Source organism: Prunus avium, chromosome 4, assembly GCF_965620075.1.
Source record: "Prunus avium chromosome 4, drPruAviu1.hap1.1, whole genome shotgun sequence".
NCBI lineage: Eukaryota > Viridiplantae > Streptophyta > Magnoliopsida > Rosales > Rosaceae > Prunus > Prunus avium.
The window spans coordinates 31,714,677-31,730,151 of record NC_142287.1 but is presented as its reverse complement, the minus strand read 5'-3'; the positions used below and the strand labels follow the sequence as shown (position 1 = coordinate 31,730,151).

At 36.5% G+C, this 15,475-nt stretch overlaps 2 protein-coding genes across 3 annotated transcripts; one reads left to right on the top strand and one right to left on the bottom strand.

Moving 5' to 3' along the window:
• The first annotated feature begins 8,889 nt into the window (after positions 1–8,889).
• On the top strand, positions 8,890–11,032 carry LOC110764957 (Leucine-rich repeat protein kinase family protein). Its single transcript, XM_088251299.1, has 2 exons — positions 8,890–10,331; positions 10,437–11,032. The coding sequence occupies exons 1-2, from the start codon at positions 9,101–9,103 to the stop codon at positions 10,793–10,795; spliced, it is 1,590 nt and encodes a 529-aa protein (XP_088107425.1). The 5' UTR covers positions 8,890–9,100; the 3' UTR covers positions 10,796–11,032.
• LOC110764958 (alpha amino-terminal protein methyltransferase) lies at positions 10,871–14,828 on the bottom strand. 2 transcript variants are annotated; one of them, XM_021968022.2, is made up of 9 exons: positions 14,623–14,828; positions 14,349–14,496; positions 14,000–14,058; positions 13,281–13,400; positions 12,966–13,067; positions 12,300–12,354; positions 11,906–12,003; positions 11,310–11,431; positions 10,871–11,011 (listed from the first exon to the last, which is right to left on the bottom strand). In XM_021968022.2, the coding sequence occupies exons 1-9, from the start codon at positions 14,749–14,751 to the stop codon at positions 11,002–11,004; spliced, it is 843 nt and encodes a 280-aa protein (XP_021823714.2). In that variant the 5' UTR covers positions 14,752–14,828; the 3' UTR covers positions 10,871–11,001. The 2 variants fall into 2 exon arrangements, with proteins under 2 accessions (XP_021823714.2, XP_021823715.2); XM_021968023.2 differs by lacking the exon at positions 10,871–11,011 and having other exon boundaries at positions 11,052–11,431.
• Positions 14,829–15,475: the final 647 nt, after the last annotated feature.

The window sequence follows — 15,475 nt, the reverse complement described above, 5'->3', positions numbered from 1 at the left end:
TTAAGGCAAATGAGGATCCTGTCCAGAATGCATGTTCAAACTTTTCAGGGTCAATCACGTTCAAACTATCCTCACAAAGTCCAAATTCAATTTGAACCAGAGAGAGTGCAGAAATTTTAGATTTAACAAAGGGTTTAATACTCATAGAATTTCATAAGATTTGTGGATCTAAATGGTCAGAAGATTGTAGGCAACAATCTTTAAGAATTTTCATTTTCAACACTACACTTGTATTGTATATGATGTGATAGTGATACAATCTCAGTAGATACCTTGACATCTGAAACATAATTTACATTAATATTCAAGAAAACAGTTTTACATTTGCCCTTTTAAAGAATGACACGAATTCATCATCTGTCAGATGCCCAATACACCACTGAACCCATATCATATCATACCTTCCTGCTTCTGGTGTAAATTCCTAAAATGAAGGACAGAAAACGCTCATGAGGTTTGCAAAAGATTCAGCAAGGGTAAGAGATGGATGTTTAGAAAAAGTAAAGAAAGGAGGACACTTAATGGGTGCATTGGAAAACCAAATTGCCTGGCAGGTGTTTTAAAAATTAGCCGGTTTGTGCATGTCAAGGCCATGTGCCAATGTTTATGGTAATATTATTGTATTTGAGTATACTACCTGAAGAGGCACGCATAAAAAATTTGTGGCTTTGTGGATATCAGAGGCCATATGATTTTCAAGAGCCAAACTTTCACAAGCAGTTTCCGAGAAATGTGACACAGGCTCAAGAAGATCAACCTGGGGTTTCAAGAAAACAGAAATATACAATGAAAGAGAATAAATGTGTGTGAACTCACTTGAGAAGGTTACAATGGATAATAAGCTCTATTAAGTTATAGTTACACTGATTTGTTCCATGTAACACAAACACATGTGAAGATCCAGTCAGATGGAAAATCCAATAAATTAAATCATGGTAAAGATATTGGTATCCAGTTTGAACCAGGAACATAATATTCCATTATAAAGAGCCATTAATAGTACGGATGCACTTCACATTTAACCAGTTGGAACTTATCCAAATTGGTTCCACTATTCATGATTGACAATGACAACATACACCATGTGACACAAGTCCAGTTAAAGACCTCAAAAATTATTGTACAGTAATATGAAATGAATATCAGGGAAACTGAATGTGGAAAGATGGTGGTAGGAGAGGGAGCCCAGAAACTGAACTCACCTCATTGAAGTATATTATGAGAAGATTTTTTGTGACTCTCCCAATGCCAGAACCACATTCTGTAGAAATTTAAATACTGGTAAGAACCTTGAATTGATTTTAAACCACAAACCAAAAATTCATATTCAACACTAGGGAGCCCAAATTTGGATTGCAGCCCTTCTTAAATTTGATTGCTTGATAGCCAGGCCCTAAACATGACTAACAAAAATGAACTTATTAAATATGAATTCAACACTTTTCCCAGATAAATAAGGTTCCTTTAACCAAGGTCTCAACAAAGTTAATAATTTTAAGCAACTTAAAACATACATAAAAGACAGAGAGAGAGAGAGAGTTTTGTGTACCACGAACAACTAGGTGGCGTTGGCTATTAGCAACATCAGGAAAACGCTCAGAGAGAAGCGTATTAAGAGAATGAATTGTGGGAAACTGACCTGAATGGAAATATCAATTAAAGATATTAACACCCGTTTATGATTCAGGATAAAAACAGAATAATTTTATGTATAAACTAAGTCAAGATATTAGCACCTCAAAGATTATAACTAGTAAGTCAATTATTGAAATTGTGCATGGGAAATGAGACTCATCAAAGTATTTGACAGATGAAAAATTTGTACTAAAACAAATGGTGTTTCACTACTTACAATACCGTCAACTAAGACATATCGCCGATGAATGCTGGTAGGGGACCGGTGAAATAGTTATGATCAAGTTTCCTACAAGAATTGAAACAAAATGCAATGACCAGCGATTAATCTCTGAGTATAAAAAATATTCATGACAATTTTGAACGGTAAGAAACCTGTGTCTTTTATATGAAAACGTTAACTGCGATAAACCAAACAACAGAGAAGGGGCTTGGAAAAACTTCATACAAAACTGCCAGATATCTTAAAGCCTCAAATTCTTTTGGAAACTCCCCTCGTTTGTTCAGAGCATGAACTTGACTGGAAAGAAAAAAGATTGAGCAGTTAGGCACTTAATATTACAATTGATACATCAGGCATGTTCTGCTTAGTTTTCTCAACTTGATAATTAATTGATTTGCTACAGTCAACAACACAAGACTGAAGAATATGGAGAGAGAGAGAGAGAGAGAGAGAGAGAGTTGTCATAAGTACAGTCACAAGTGATGGCTGGATTATTCTCTGGCTTTTCAAACTCGCTTCCACTGATGGCAAATCCAATGCATTGCTTCTCCTCCGCTGATGGGCAGGGCTTGCATGTCCCATTGCTTGAATATTGAGAGCAACGCCGTCACTGCATTCCCAATTCAATCATTGCGTACACATCACATAACGTATTTATGCTGTACTTGAAAGATGGCTAGTACCTTCAGATGGATCGGTAGTAGCATTTTCAGCCATGGACACATGAAATCAGAAGCCGCTGAGAAAGCATGGACTGCAAAAGAAGCCAAAGGACGCTGAAAGAGGCCATTGTTGATTCAGACTTTCAGTCAATCGCAGTGTTCGAAAAATCGGCCTAGGTGGGCGGCTAGGTGGCTAGGCGGTAGCTAGGCGGGCTCGAGGCGGCTAGGCGGTCGCTAGGCAGGCTCGACGCGGCTAGGTTGTCGCAAGGAGGGCGCGAGGCGGCTAGGCGGTTGCTAGGCGGCTAGGCGGTTGCTAGGCGGCTAGGCGGTTGCTAGGCGGGCGCTAGGTGGCTAGGCGGCCGCCTAGGGGGGTTGGGTCTTTTTTCGTTGCGGAACCCGGAGGACGAAGCAGCCGAAACCATTGAGTTGATAGAGAAGTGAAATGGCTTGACTGCGAGTGCAAGTTCCGTACTCTGCGAGTGCAAGCTTCGTGTTCGTCTGGAATACATTTAAAGAGTATAGCCGCTCGGCTATACTTTTAAAATATTTGAATGTCTTTGAATCGGCTATAAAGAAGCTAGAATTAAATTAGATTAGAGTACAAGCTTTCCTTCTTTTATTTTACACAAGTTTTCAACCATTAAATTAGAGTACAATGAATGGCTAAAATTAAACAAACTAATTTTTATATATTTTTAAATATAATGATATATTGTAATTAATTTTTTATTGACTTTCCCATTCCATTTTCTCTCTCTGTATTAATATTTGGCGTCTTTTATATATATATATACCCCTTGAAAATGTATTTAAGTCTCACTTTGCCCCCTGAATAATTTGGATCCATGTACAGGCTAAGCTAGGCTCTAGTACAATGTAAAATTTTTAAAATAATAAACTTAGTACAAATTTTATAAGCTAATCCTAGTCCAAAAAATATTAGCTCACCACTTTTGGCCATAAAAAAACACATATATGACTGCTTTTGGAACAAATAACATGTGGTAGTAATAATAAATTACTATCAAAACAAACATGGGAAATATTTAATGTCTGCCAACATGAAAATTTAATAATTTCTTCATGCTCTATGTTCCCTAGTAGCCGTAAATCCCCTTTCCTTTTTTTGCCAAAGTAAACTGTGAACCCCTCTTCTTTGGCTCTATTTTAAATATTTTTACAAGTATCAACTAATTAAGGTGGTTTTGAAGTTGAAACTCCAAGGCTTGAGGTTAAATAGTGGTTGGTCTGATCCCTCTGTAGTTTGGATTGCTTCTGTTGAATTGCATGTGCATTGCTTCTTCTAGCTGCATAGCATTTCTGAGAGAAGGAGAAATGTTTGTTTTAGATTTTTTTTTTTTAAAGATGTTATTTTATTATTTTATTTGTTACTTTCTGGTTTTGAAATATTTTAAATGTTATTATATTATTATTATTTTACTTGGAGTCCCCAAAGTCAAGAAAAATATTAGCCCACTTTCCTGAATCCATCCTTACCCCTAAAACTCATTTTGTCTCAGTGTACTCCATTTTTCACACAAATTTGCCTCACTTTGCCTCGATTCCGGTGAGGCCAACAATTTCTGGTCAAAATATTAATTAAAAATTAAAAACTGAATTTTAAATAAGATTAAATATTTAAAACATAGTGTATATTAATTGAGTTTTTAATTTTTAATTAATATTTTGAACAGAAATTGTTGGCCTCGCCGGAATCTAGACAAAGTGAGACAAATATGTGTGAAAACATGAGTAAAGTGAGACAAAATGAGTTTCAAGGGGCAAAGTGAGACTCAAAACACCTTCAGGGGGCAGATCATAAAATAAGCCTTCATATTTCGGGAGCTTTAAGCCATGTTTGGTATCCTACTTAAAAAGAAAATTCCAAAACTATGATTCTTGTTAAAAACACTAGTTTTCAAAGAGTGATTTTAAGATCATAAACTTGTTTGGTATTGAACTCCAAACTATTTTCAAGATCTAAAAAAATTGGAATTAAATGAGCCCAAGAGAACATGTGCAGTATGACAACATAAGTTAAATGAGCCCAAGAAACACTGTGGCTAAATACAAGGATGGGGTTTTGCTTCATCTTTTGTATTGGCTTATATAAGCCACACTTAGAAAGTCTTTCCAAAGGTGAAAACTCGAAACTTAATAAGCTATTAAACTTGAACACTAACCTTGTTCTGCCATTGGTATGAACACTTGAGAGAGAGAGAGAGAGTTATTCTCTAAGATAACCGATTGCCTTAGCTCAATATTCCAAATGGGTTGAATATTCTGATGATTTGTGTGTATCGGCTCTTAGAGGAAGCTCTTCTATTTATACGCATCACTCAAGGAGTCTTGCCCATCAAGAAACTCCTTGAGGTATCCTTATTGCAATAGAACAGTGAATCCCAATTCTAATAGAACTAGAAACCCATTTAGCCTTGTAATCCAATTAAAACACTGATACAAAGTCTGCTGGATGAGATTGTTTTGAGTCCTTGATTAATTCTGAGGTCTTGCAATTCGATAATGATTAGAAGACCACTTTATGCGAGTTTAAGATAGTAAACTATCTTACATTCTCCCACTGGGTCAAATAATCATGGTGACTCAAGATTAATCACTTAATGACCAATTCAGGACTTTAAACCTCTCATTTTCTTATCAAGCCACTGTCATTGATATAAACTCATATGGAACTGTCAAAGCACATTGAATAAATAACATTCACGTCTTTTACAACCACACATATAAGCTTATAACAACACATGAGGCTGCCAACTGAATTGGGATCAAAGAATTGTTGAGATCTGCCTTAGATGTGTTCGATGATCAAAACAATTCTTTGCCAAAATAAACGGTAAACCCCTCTTCTTTGGCTCTATTTTAAATAGAGTGATGCTATTTCAACCCTCATGTCCTATTTCCCCACCCACCATATAAATTTGAAAAAACGCAATCCTATCTTTCCACCCACCATTATTCCTAAAATACCCATTATCTTTCCACTCACCAAGTAAATAATAATATATTGTTAATTAATTAATAAACAATATAAAATACTACAAAAGAAAAAAAAAATCTATTTCTCTCTGTTTTACCCGATCCCCACCCCACCCATCAAACTCACCCCCCACAGCCCAGCACCCTAGCCACAGAACTCAACCCAGATGCTACTCTCTCTCTCTCTCTCTCTCTCTCTCTCTCTCTCTCTCTCTCTCTCTCTCTCTCTCTCTCTCTCTCTATTTATATATATATATATATATATATATATATATATATATATGTTTAGAGGTGCAGACTTTGAGAGCCTAGAATTGCTAGGCTGATTCAAATCTCAGTTAAAAGTCCCTTCATATTATTAATATTGAAAATTTGGGGTTGGATCTACTTGGGATCTTTTGATTGTGGTGTGGTGACTATTAAAGAAACAAAGAGGAAAAATAGAGAAGGAGGGGTGTGCTAGTGGAGGCGAAGAGACGGATGATGGGGTGAGGTGAGGTGGGGTTAATCTTTTTCTTTTTTTTCTTTTTTTTTTCTTTTTTTAATTGGTTTTAATATTTTTTTTCTCAAGTCCTTGGAAGTCATTTTATCAAGGGGTAAATTTGTCTTTAAAATTTTGAAGATAAGGTGGGTGGGAAAATAGTATAGGTGGGTGGAAATACCAGCACTCTTTAAATATTTTTACAAGCATCAACTAATTAAGGTGGTTTTGAATTTGAAACTCCAAGGCTTGAGGTTAAATAGTGTCTGATCTGGTCCCTCTGTCGTTTGGATTGCTTCTGTTGAATTGCATTTGCATTGCTTCTTCTAGCTGTATAGTAAATTCTGAGAGAAGGAGAAAGGTTTGTTTTAGAATTTTTTTTCAAAGATGTTATTTTATTATTTATTTGTTACTTTATGGTTTTGAAATATTTTAAATGTTATATTATTATTATTATTATTTTACTTGGAGTCCCCAAAGCCAAGAAAAATATTAGCCCACTTTCCTGAATCCGTCCTTGCCCCTGAAACTCATTTTGTCTCACTTTACTCCCTTTTCCACACATATTTGCCTCACTTTGCCTCCGGTGAGGCCAACAATTTCTGGTTAAAATATTAATTAAAATTAAAAACTCAATTTTAAATAAGATTAAATATTTAAAACATAATGTATATTAATTGAGTTTTTAATTTTTAATTAACATTTTGATCGGAAATTGTTGGCCTCGCCGGAATCTAGACAAAATGAGACAAATATATGAGAAAAAATGAGTAAAGTGAGAAAAAATGAGTTTCAAGGGACAAAGTGAGACTCAAATATACCTTCAGGGGGCATATCATAAAATAAGCCTTAATATTTCGGGAGCTTTAAGCCCTATTTGAGAAGATATTTCTAAGAAGATGAAGGCGTTGAACAATTAATTAAAGCAAACCTCTTGGGCTGCCCTAAGCTGCCCACCTTTTCAGTTTTAGATAATATTAATTAGTTCAATAATCATTAAACTTGAGGCTGCCACTACCATTGGATTGATATAACGTTTCACCTTTAATGTTCGCATTTTAATTAAAATCCAGTCATCGTAATGTGGGTAAAACTACATATATATTTATAGAAATTCTCTTATGCGAACATCTGGATGTTATTATAGTGCGGCCGCCATGTATTTTATACTACCCCTCCTTGCTTTCCTGCTTGTTTACAACAGCATCTGCACGATAAAAACGTGTAAACATCCGGATAAAAGAATAACTGTATATATATAGAAATTCTCTTATGCAGACGTTATTATAGTGCGGACGCCATGTATTTTATACTACCCCTCCCTGCTTTCCTGCTTGTTTACAACAGCATCCGCACGATAATAACGTGCGGGCATCCGAATAAGAGAATAACTTTATATATATGTGGTCCTAGGTATAGACAACGCTTGGAATTTGTGTACACAGTCTAAAAGTGGCATCACATAATTGCATATGATCTGTCTCAAGAAAGACTCCTAGATTGTTCACAAATTTGCTGTTTTTTTTTTTTTTTTTTTTTCGTTAAAAATATGGCATGTATTCCAATGTTGGAAGAGTTACAGAATTATAATTTACAGGAGGGGACATTATATGATCAGGCCTATGCATGCAATAATCCTTGTTTTGCTTTACCAATATTGGTCCATACCACTTTTCTGGCAATTTGCGTTCACCGTTGTTTTGAGAGCATTATTCCACATTAGAAATGGAAGTCTTGTAGTAATAGTTTAAAATGATCTTTGGCCTCTCCACCTATTATCAATTAGTTTTGAGTTGAATACTCACATTCTAGTACGAAATCAGAGCTATTCGCATTTTAATCCTAACGGTGACATATAGTCTCACGTTACGCTGTGTGTTCCAAATTAATCTAGTTTCTCCATACAAACCCGCTGTGAGCTGGTGCCTTTCAAAAGCCAAGGGAATAGAGAATATGCCTAAAGCTGATTTAGACCATGAATGAAACCAGATACATCTAAATGTGGCATCCCTTTCCTTTTCATGAGGTAATCATCTTCGAAAGAGATAGCTTGCAAGAGAATTATCCCACCTGATGATCAGGTATGTAATTATACACTTAAGATTCCTCAATTATACAACTTAATATCAATGGTGAGCTTGAAGGAACTAATAAAGCCTATATATAGCTATAGGCTATTACTTGGCTTGTGTGTGCTTTTGTACTCCTCTTTTCGTTTCTTTTCAAATTTAAGTATTTACATTTCTAAAAATAAAACAATTTGGAGAGGATCTTTTATAGAATATAGTTCCTGCTACCATGATCTTGTCTATTCATCTTAGAAAAGCGGTCAGGCCAGAAATATCAACGTCTTTCAAAAAGAAATGTTCCTGCTGCGTCAATTAATTCCGACCCTCTATCATTGGTTATGCATGGAACAAAATCTTGTTGATTCTTTGCATATTGCATGCAGTGCAGCCTCCTTTTACATCATTCTGTGACTAGAAAGAACATATCATCTTACTTCAAGAACGATTATAAATACTGAATGATACCATGCAGATTGGCCTCAGACCTCCTGCTCTACGGACCTTCTAATTATCAAATGGTTTAATTTATTGTCTTCTTTCTCTATGTATATACAAGTATACTGATCGATCGTATTGGGTAAGGATCGGGTAATCTGCATCCTGAGGTTTAGATCAGCTTTGTTTTGTTGTTTCTAGCCCTCGGGGTGCAGATTACCTCGTCCTCACTGCCAATGCAAGACTTGTTAGCTAGTACTAATATATCAAACCAATAAAGCTAAACTAGACATATGCATGCATGCTTTGAGGGCTATGAAGCATTAAAATTTCTTGATAAATAATCCAATAGTGTGTTGTACACATGTAAACGCAATTAGGACCATAGTCGACAAGAAAAAAGTGTTTCGTATGAAAAATTAAAGATGTGCTATAAAAATTAAACTGTTTTTCGAGGCCGTAGTGTAACCACCAAAATTAGCCTTCAACGTGAAAAAATGGGCTCCCCACTTCTTGGTAACCGTTTGAACGCAATTTACAACTTAAAAGTAGTATATATCAAGACAATCTGCAAACACATACACACACAAACTTCTCCATGGCTTCCCTTTCTACAACTTTCATCCTCCTCTTGGTCATAGTTTCAGCCTCAGTTTCTGCAGCTCTCTCTGCGTCAGTCATAGAAGATCTTAAAAGTTTAAAACCACCTCATGATTTCAACACCACAATCCTGAAAAACTGTCAGCACAACCCGTCTCTCAGATATTGCAGTTCCTCTCCTATGGACCTTGATGAGGTTTTCAAATCCACCATTGTCGCAAGCCATCTTTGCAACGAGTCCAAGAACCCGAACTGTGTCGAATCATTCCCAAAGATAGACCTTCAAAACGACCCAAAGATAGCGCCACTCTACTTGTCATTCAACTTCTTTTGGAAGTATTGCCCTTTGAGCATCTTAGCTATTGATCTGTCAAACAATTCTTTGAGTAGCAATTTCCCTATTGATGTTCTTCAATGCACCCAAATCCAAGCTCTTGATATGAGCCATAATAACCTCTTTGGTGATGTCCCAATAGAGAGTTTCTCTCCCCTTACCAACCTCACACTCCTTAACTTATCGTATAATCACTTCTCAGAGAGTAAAATCTCTGATATCCCGTTCTTTAAAAGATTTAACTCTTCAAGCTTTCTTTATTCGGGTCTCCTCCCGGATGGAAAAAGGTTCAGGATCAAGGCTGTACTCTTGTTGGTTGGTTTCCCAATCTTTGTGATTCTGATGGTGTGTTGCTTGGGATGGCTTTGTTTCCGCAGGCCTGACTTCCTCCCACAAATGCTTCGACCAAAGCACCGGTTTACACCAGCAATGCTTAAGGCAGCAACCAATGGATTTTCGAAGAAGAATTTGATGGGGAAGAGTGAATCAGTTGATATTTACCAAGGAACTCTGAGAGATGGTGCTGATGTCAAGATAGAGATTTACAGAGGTGAAAGACACCCTACATTGATCGAAGAATGCAAGATTCTTGTTCAGTTATGCCACAAGAACTTGGTTAATGTATTGGGTTGGTGTAACAACCGAAGACTGAAAGCCATTGTCACCGAATGGATGGAAGGAGAGAACCTTGAGATGTGGCTAATGGGGTCAGATATTACACCATGGTGCCATAGGTTGAGAATATTGATGGGGGTTGTGGACGGCATGTGTTATCTAGAGGAGTGGCCTGAAGTTGGTTATGACCTCAGGACAAGCAGCATCTTGTTGTCTAACAATCTGGAGCCCCGAATTTCGAGGTTTAAGATTCGGGATCAAAGCAGCAGCCGCAGTAGAAGTAAGTCACATCTATATATGAAGCTGCATAAATTATCTCTGTTTGCTTTTACTTCTCTTTACTTGGTTAACTTCTGATCTGACAATTTTAAATTTTGCATTTCAGAGATGTACAAATTTGGAGTGCTCCTACTAGAGATGCTCGTAAACCGGAGGCCGGAAGAAGAATTCAAGAGGGGTGAGGCTGGTTTTATTGAGTATATCAGAATGCATTATCCTGCGGATCTGCAGAAAGTGATAGACCAGAAAATGGAATTGACACAAAATACTTTTGATCAAGCTAAACAGGCAATAGGCCTGGGCTTAATGTGCACAGATGCATCAAGCAACCAACAAGTCAGCTTGGGTCAGGTCTTTGATATCATGAGCAGAGCCTACCAGTCTTGCAGGGTTTTAGCTTCTCATAATCATGAAAGGTTACATTCAGAAAGAGGTAAAGGGCATCGGCGCATGCAATCAAGATGAACTTTTCAATTCATGGAACTTTGTAAATCAGATTCCAGAAAGAAATCTTTTTCTTATATCTGTGATCACAAAATGCTTTGTTTCTCCCATGTGGGATATTTTAAATTGTAACGTTTCATTGCGGTATTAAGATCGATGTCCTTGTTGGTAACTCTGCTTAATCTGGATCAGCACTCTCTCCTCTCCCTTCTATCAGTTCACAAATATCATTTTGCTCTGCAGGGACGCAAGACAAAGTCAGGGTGGAAAAATAATGTGAACATAACCAAACAATGTTTATTGCTGGCTTTACTGGTATCTTACATTTACACAACAAAAACAACAAAAACAATATGCACCTCATCAAGAATATCAAGATACAGAATTTGCTGCTGAATACGAACTGGTTCTTGCACAAAACTTAGGGGTACAATTGGAAAGGGGAAAATGGCATATTACAAGGACTCAGGACCAAAAACTACTGTCAAAAGGAATATAATCTGCCTCTATGTAAGTTAAAGATGGAAGTTCTCACTTGATGACACCGGGTCTATTGGCTTGCACTTTAGATCTGGTCCGATGGACCTTCTTTGGCAAATCAGTAGTTAATGCGTACATTTTCACAGCGAATAACTCCTCAGGCAATCCCTTTTGATCCTGATGTAAGGAAAAACTGGCATTATAAACCAAGCAAATCTTGATGCTGAAGACCGTAGAGATTCCATATAAATTCAATCAAAGACGATTATTTAATCAATAAGTGGTCAAAATGAATTAGGTAGTATATATAATCATGCTCAACTACTTCACTTTGTTTTAAAGTTATGAGCCAGTAAACTAATTTCCAGTTAGAGATGGCGAATTCAATTTCATTAAGAACATTGGCATCAATACGAGGAACAACAAATACGAGCAACAAATCTACCAACTGATATGGCATGAAGTCCATACTCCACACACAACTTAAAGGGTGGAAATCTTTAATGACCACGAGAACCTATTCTAGACTAATCAGTTATCAGCAACAAAAAAAGAAAAAAGAAAGAAAAGCAGAAGATAGAAACAGAGCGAAATAATGTTCACATCAAATTCTAGAGCTAAAAGGACATAGTACAAAAGTTCACATTTGACCTTTGATGTGTAAATATGAAGTCCACACTGGCAAAAGAGCTCCTTAAAGTACAATTCGGACCTGGTGATGCTCCGATCTTCTGTGTCTAACACGAATCCTACAAATCAACACAATCAGTTCACAACTATTCATTCTCTTGCTGCAAGTTGTTATCCTCCATCAAATTTACTGTACAAAAAAGAATGCAGACAAATACACTTTTTACAGCATGGTAACCCTAGTAGTAGGGATGGACAGTGGGTACCCACCATCTGCATCACCACCACCACCCCAATTATCACAACCCTAACACCTAATGGGTACCTATTCCTCATCCCTTCTTAGTAGTAGTGGAAACAGGTGAAATGGAAACTTTAACCACAACGAAAAGAAGTGAAACAGAAAGCAAATTACCGGTTCTTGCAATATTTTCCTTGAGGACAAAAAGACCACCAGGTTTTAATCCAACCTAGAAAGATCAGGTTGTTAGTACAGGTAAACATATAAACTGTTAGTACTCTCTGACACAAAACTAACAATAGGGTACAGGATAAGGGCACTAGTTTTACATTAGAATCAATGCTCTCCAAAATTTGTTGCTTGTGTGACAATCAGCTTTAAAAGAAATTTAAAACGTTGAATTATGGCTTCAGTTGACTGGAACAGTAATCAAACTTATGAGTCGTAAACCTTGGAAGTCTGGAATTAGGAATTTAGAGGATCTAAACAAAGTCAGCATTATGGTAACTTTCTACGGCAATTTAAGGCAAATGAGGATCCTGTCCAGAATGCATGTTCAAACTTTTCAGGGGTCAATCATGTTCATACTATCCTCACAAAGTCCAAACTCAATTTGAACCAGAGAGTGCGGAAATTTTAGATTTAACAAAGGTTTAATACTCCTAGAATTTCATAGATTTATGGATCTAAATGGTCAAAAGATGGTAGGCAACAATCTTTAAGTTAATTTTCATTTTCAACACTCTACACTTGTATATGATGTGATAGTGATACAATCCCACTAGATACCTTGACATCTAAAACATAATTTACATTAATATTCAAGAAAAGAGTTTTTACCTTTGCCCTTTTAAAGAATGACACGAAGTCATCATCTGTCAGATGCCCAATACACCACTGAACCCATATAATATCATACCTTCCTGCTTCTGGTGTGAATTCCTAAAATGAAGAACAAAAAACGTTCAAGAGGTTTGCAAAAGACTCAGCAAGGGTAAGAGATGGATGTTTAGAAAAAGTAAAGAAAGGCAGACACTTAATGAGTGCATTGGAAAACCAAATTGCCTGGCAGGTGTTTTAAAAATTAGCCGGTTTGTGCATGTCAAGACCATATGCCAATGTTTATGGTAATATTATTGTATTTGAGTATACTACCTGAAGAGGCACGCATAAAAAATTAGTGGCTTTGTGTATATCAGAGGCCATATGATTTTCAGGAGCCAAACTTTCACGAGCAGTTTCCAAGAAATGTGATACAGGCTCAAGAAGATCAACCTGGGGTTTCAAGAAAACAGAAATAAACAATCAAAGAGAATAAATGTGTGAACTCACTTGAGAAGGTTACAACGGATAATAAGCTCTATTAAGTTATAGTGACACTGATTTGTTCCATGTAACACAAACACATGTGAAGATCCAGTCTGATAGAAAATCCAATACATTAAATCATGGTAAAGATATTGGTATCCTGATTCAAGCTCACACATGATGCAAAAAACTCTATTGGTTGTCATCTCATAAATAAATTTGAAAGCTAAGAAAGATAAGTAGCAACTCTACCAAGACATATATTTGAGGTCTCATGATATAGTCTTAATACTATTGAAACTCTGTCTTGTACATTGTTTGAACCAGGAACATAATATTCCATTATAAAGAGCCATTAATAGTACGGATGCACTTCACTTTTAACCAGTTGGAACTTATCCAAATTTGGTTCCACTATTCATGATTGACAAACATACACCATGTGATACAAGTCCAGTTAAAGACCTCAAAAATTATTGTACAGTAATATGAAATGAATATCAGGGAAACTGAATGTGGAAAGATGGTGGTAGGAGAGGGAGGTGCTGCCCAGAAACTGAACTCACCTCATTGAAGTATCTTATTAGAAGATTTTTTGTGACTCTCCCAATGCCAGAACCACAATCTGTAGAAGTTTAAATACTGGTAAGAACCTTGAATTGATTTTAAAACCACAAACCAAAAACTCATATTCAACACTAGGGAGCCCAAATTTGGATTGCAGCTCTTCTCAAATTTGATTGCTTGATAGCCAGGCCCTAAACATGACTAACACAAATGAACTTATTAAATATGAATTCAACTCTTTTCCCAGATAAATAAGGTTCCTTTAACCAAGGTCTCAACAAAGTTAATAATTTTAAGCAACTTAAAACAAACAAAAAGACAGAGAGGGAGGGAGAGAGTTTTGTGTACCAAGAACAACTAGGTGGCGTTGGCTATTAGCAGCATCAGGAAAACGCTCAGAGAGAAGCGTATTAAGAAAAGCTTCACTGCCCATTATGTCAGGCTCATTGACATGTCCATATCCTCCCAACACTCCATTCGCCGAGGCCTCCACACCCTTTTCTCGCCATAAACAACGAAACAACCAAAAACATCAAACACTTTCCAAACGTCCACAACATGCTTGACAAAATGACTGAGAGAAAAAGAAATGCACAAACAGAAGATTGCCAAAAGCACTGACTTCCCAGTAGCCAACGCCTTGACGGTACCATTCAGTCTTCTTGCTCTGGTCTTCTCCGACCTGCTCTCTCCACATCTCCTCTGCGTTCTTGAATTCTCGGCCGGCAGAGTCTACCCCACCTTTCTCCATTGAGACTCGAGTTCTGGTCTGGTTTTGGCGGCTGTTGGCTCTGTCAAACGGTTCTTTGGCCAAACGACGTCGCACAGAAGCAAAGCTGAAGTCTTTTCCAATTAGCTCGGAGTATAAAATGGAGTGATGTTGCATGAAAACCTAAAATCTCGACGATAACGAAGATTATCTGCGTAGCAAAACAAACGAAGAAGAAAATAAATAAATGAAAGCCAGCTAGAAAAGAATTCCATTGTTTTTCATATTTTCATTTATTAGAACTTCAAATACATAAAGAAGCAAATATATATTCGAATATTTTAATGCAATACTCTTTAAATAAATTAAAATATTTTAAATGTATAGTTGTGCGGCTATATTCATTAAATAAATTTGAATATTTTAATAGCCGTACCGCTATACTCTTTGATGGCATGTTTACTAATCCGTCATTAATTAGGAGGAATTGAATTGAGGAAGAGTTGGATTGAGGAGAATTAGATTTCGGATTCCTATTGAAGTTGTTTACTAAACCATATGGATTGAAGAGAGTTAGATTCTGAAATCCTATTGAAGTTGTTTACTAAAATCATATGAAATTGGGATATGAGTGATACTAATTACTAAAATGTCCTTATTGTAGGGTTAAAGTAGATGGCAAATTTGGAATTTTAAAAATTGTGTAAGGATATAATGGGTAAAAAAGATGAATTCCTAATGAGTTAGTTCTCCATGAATTAGAATA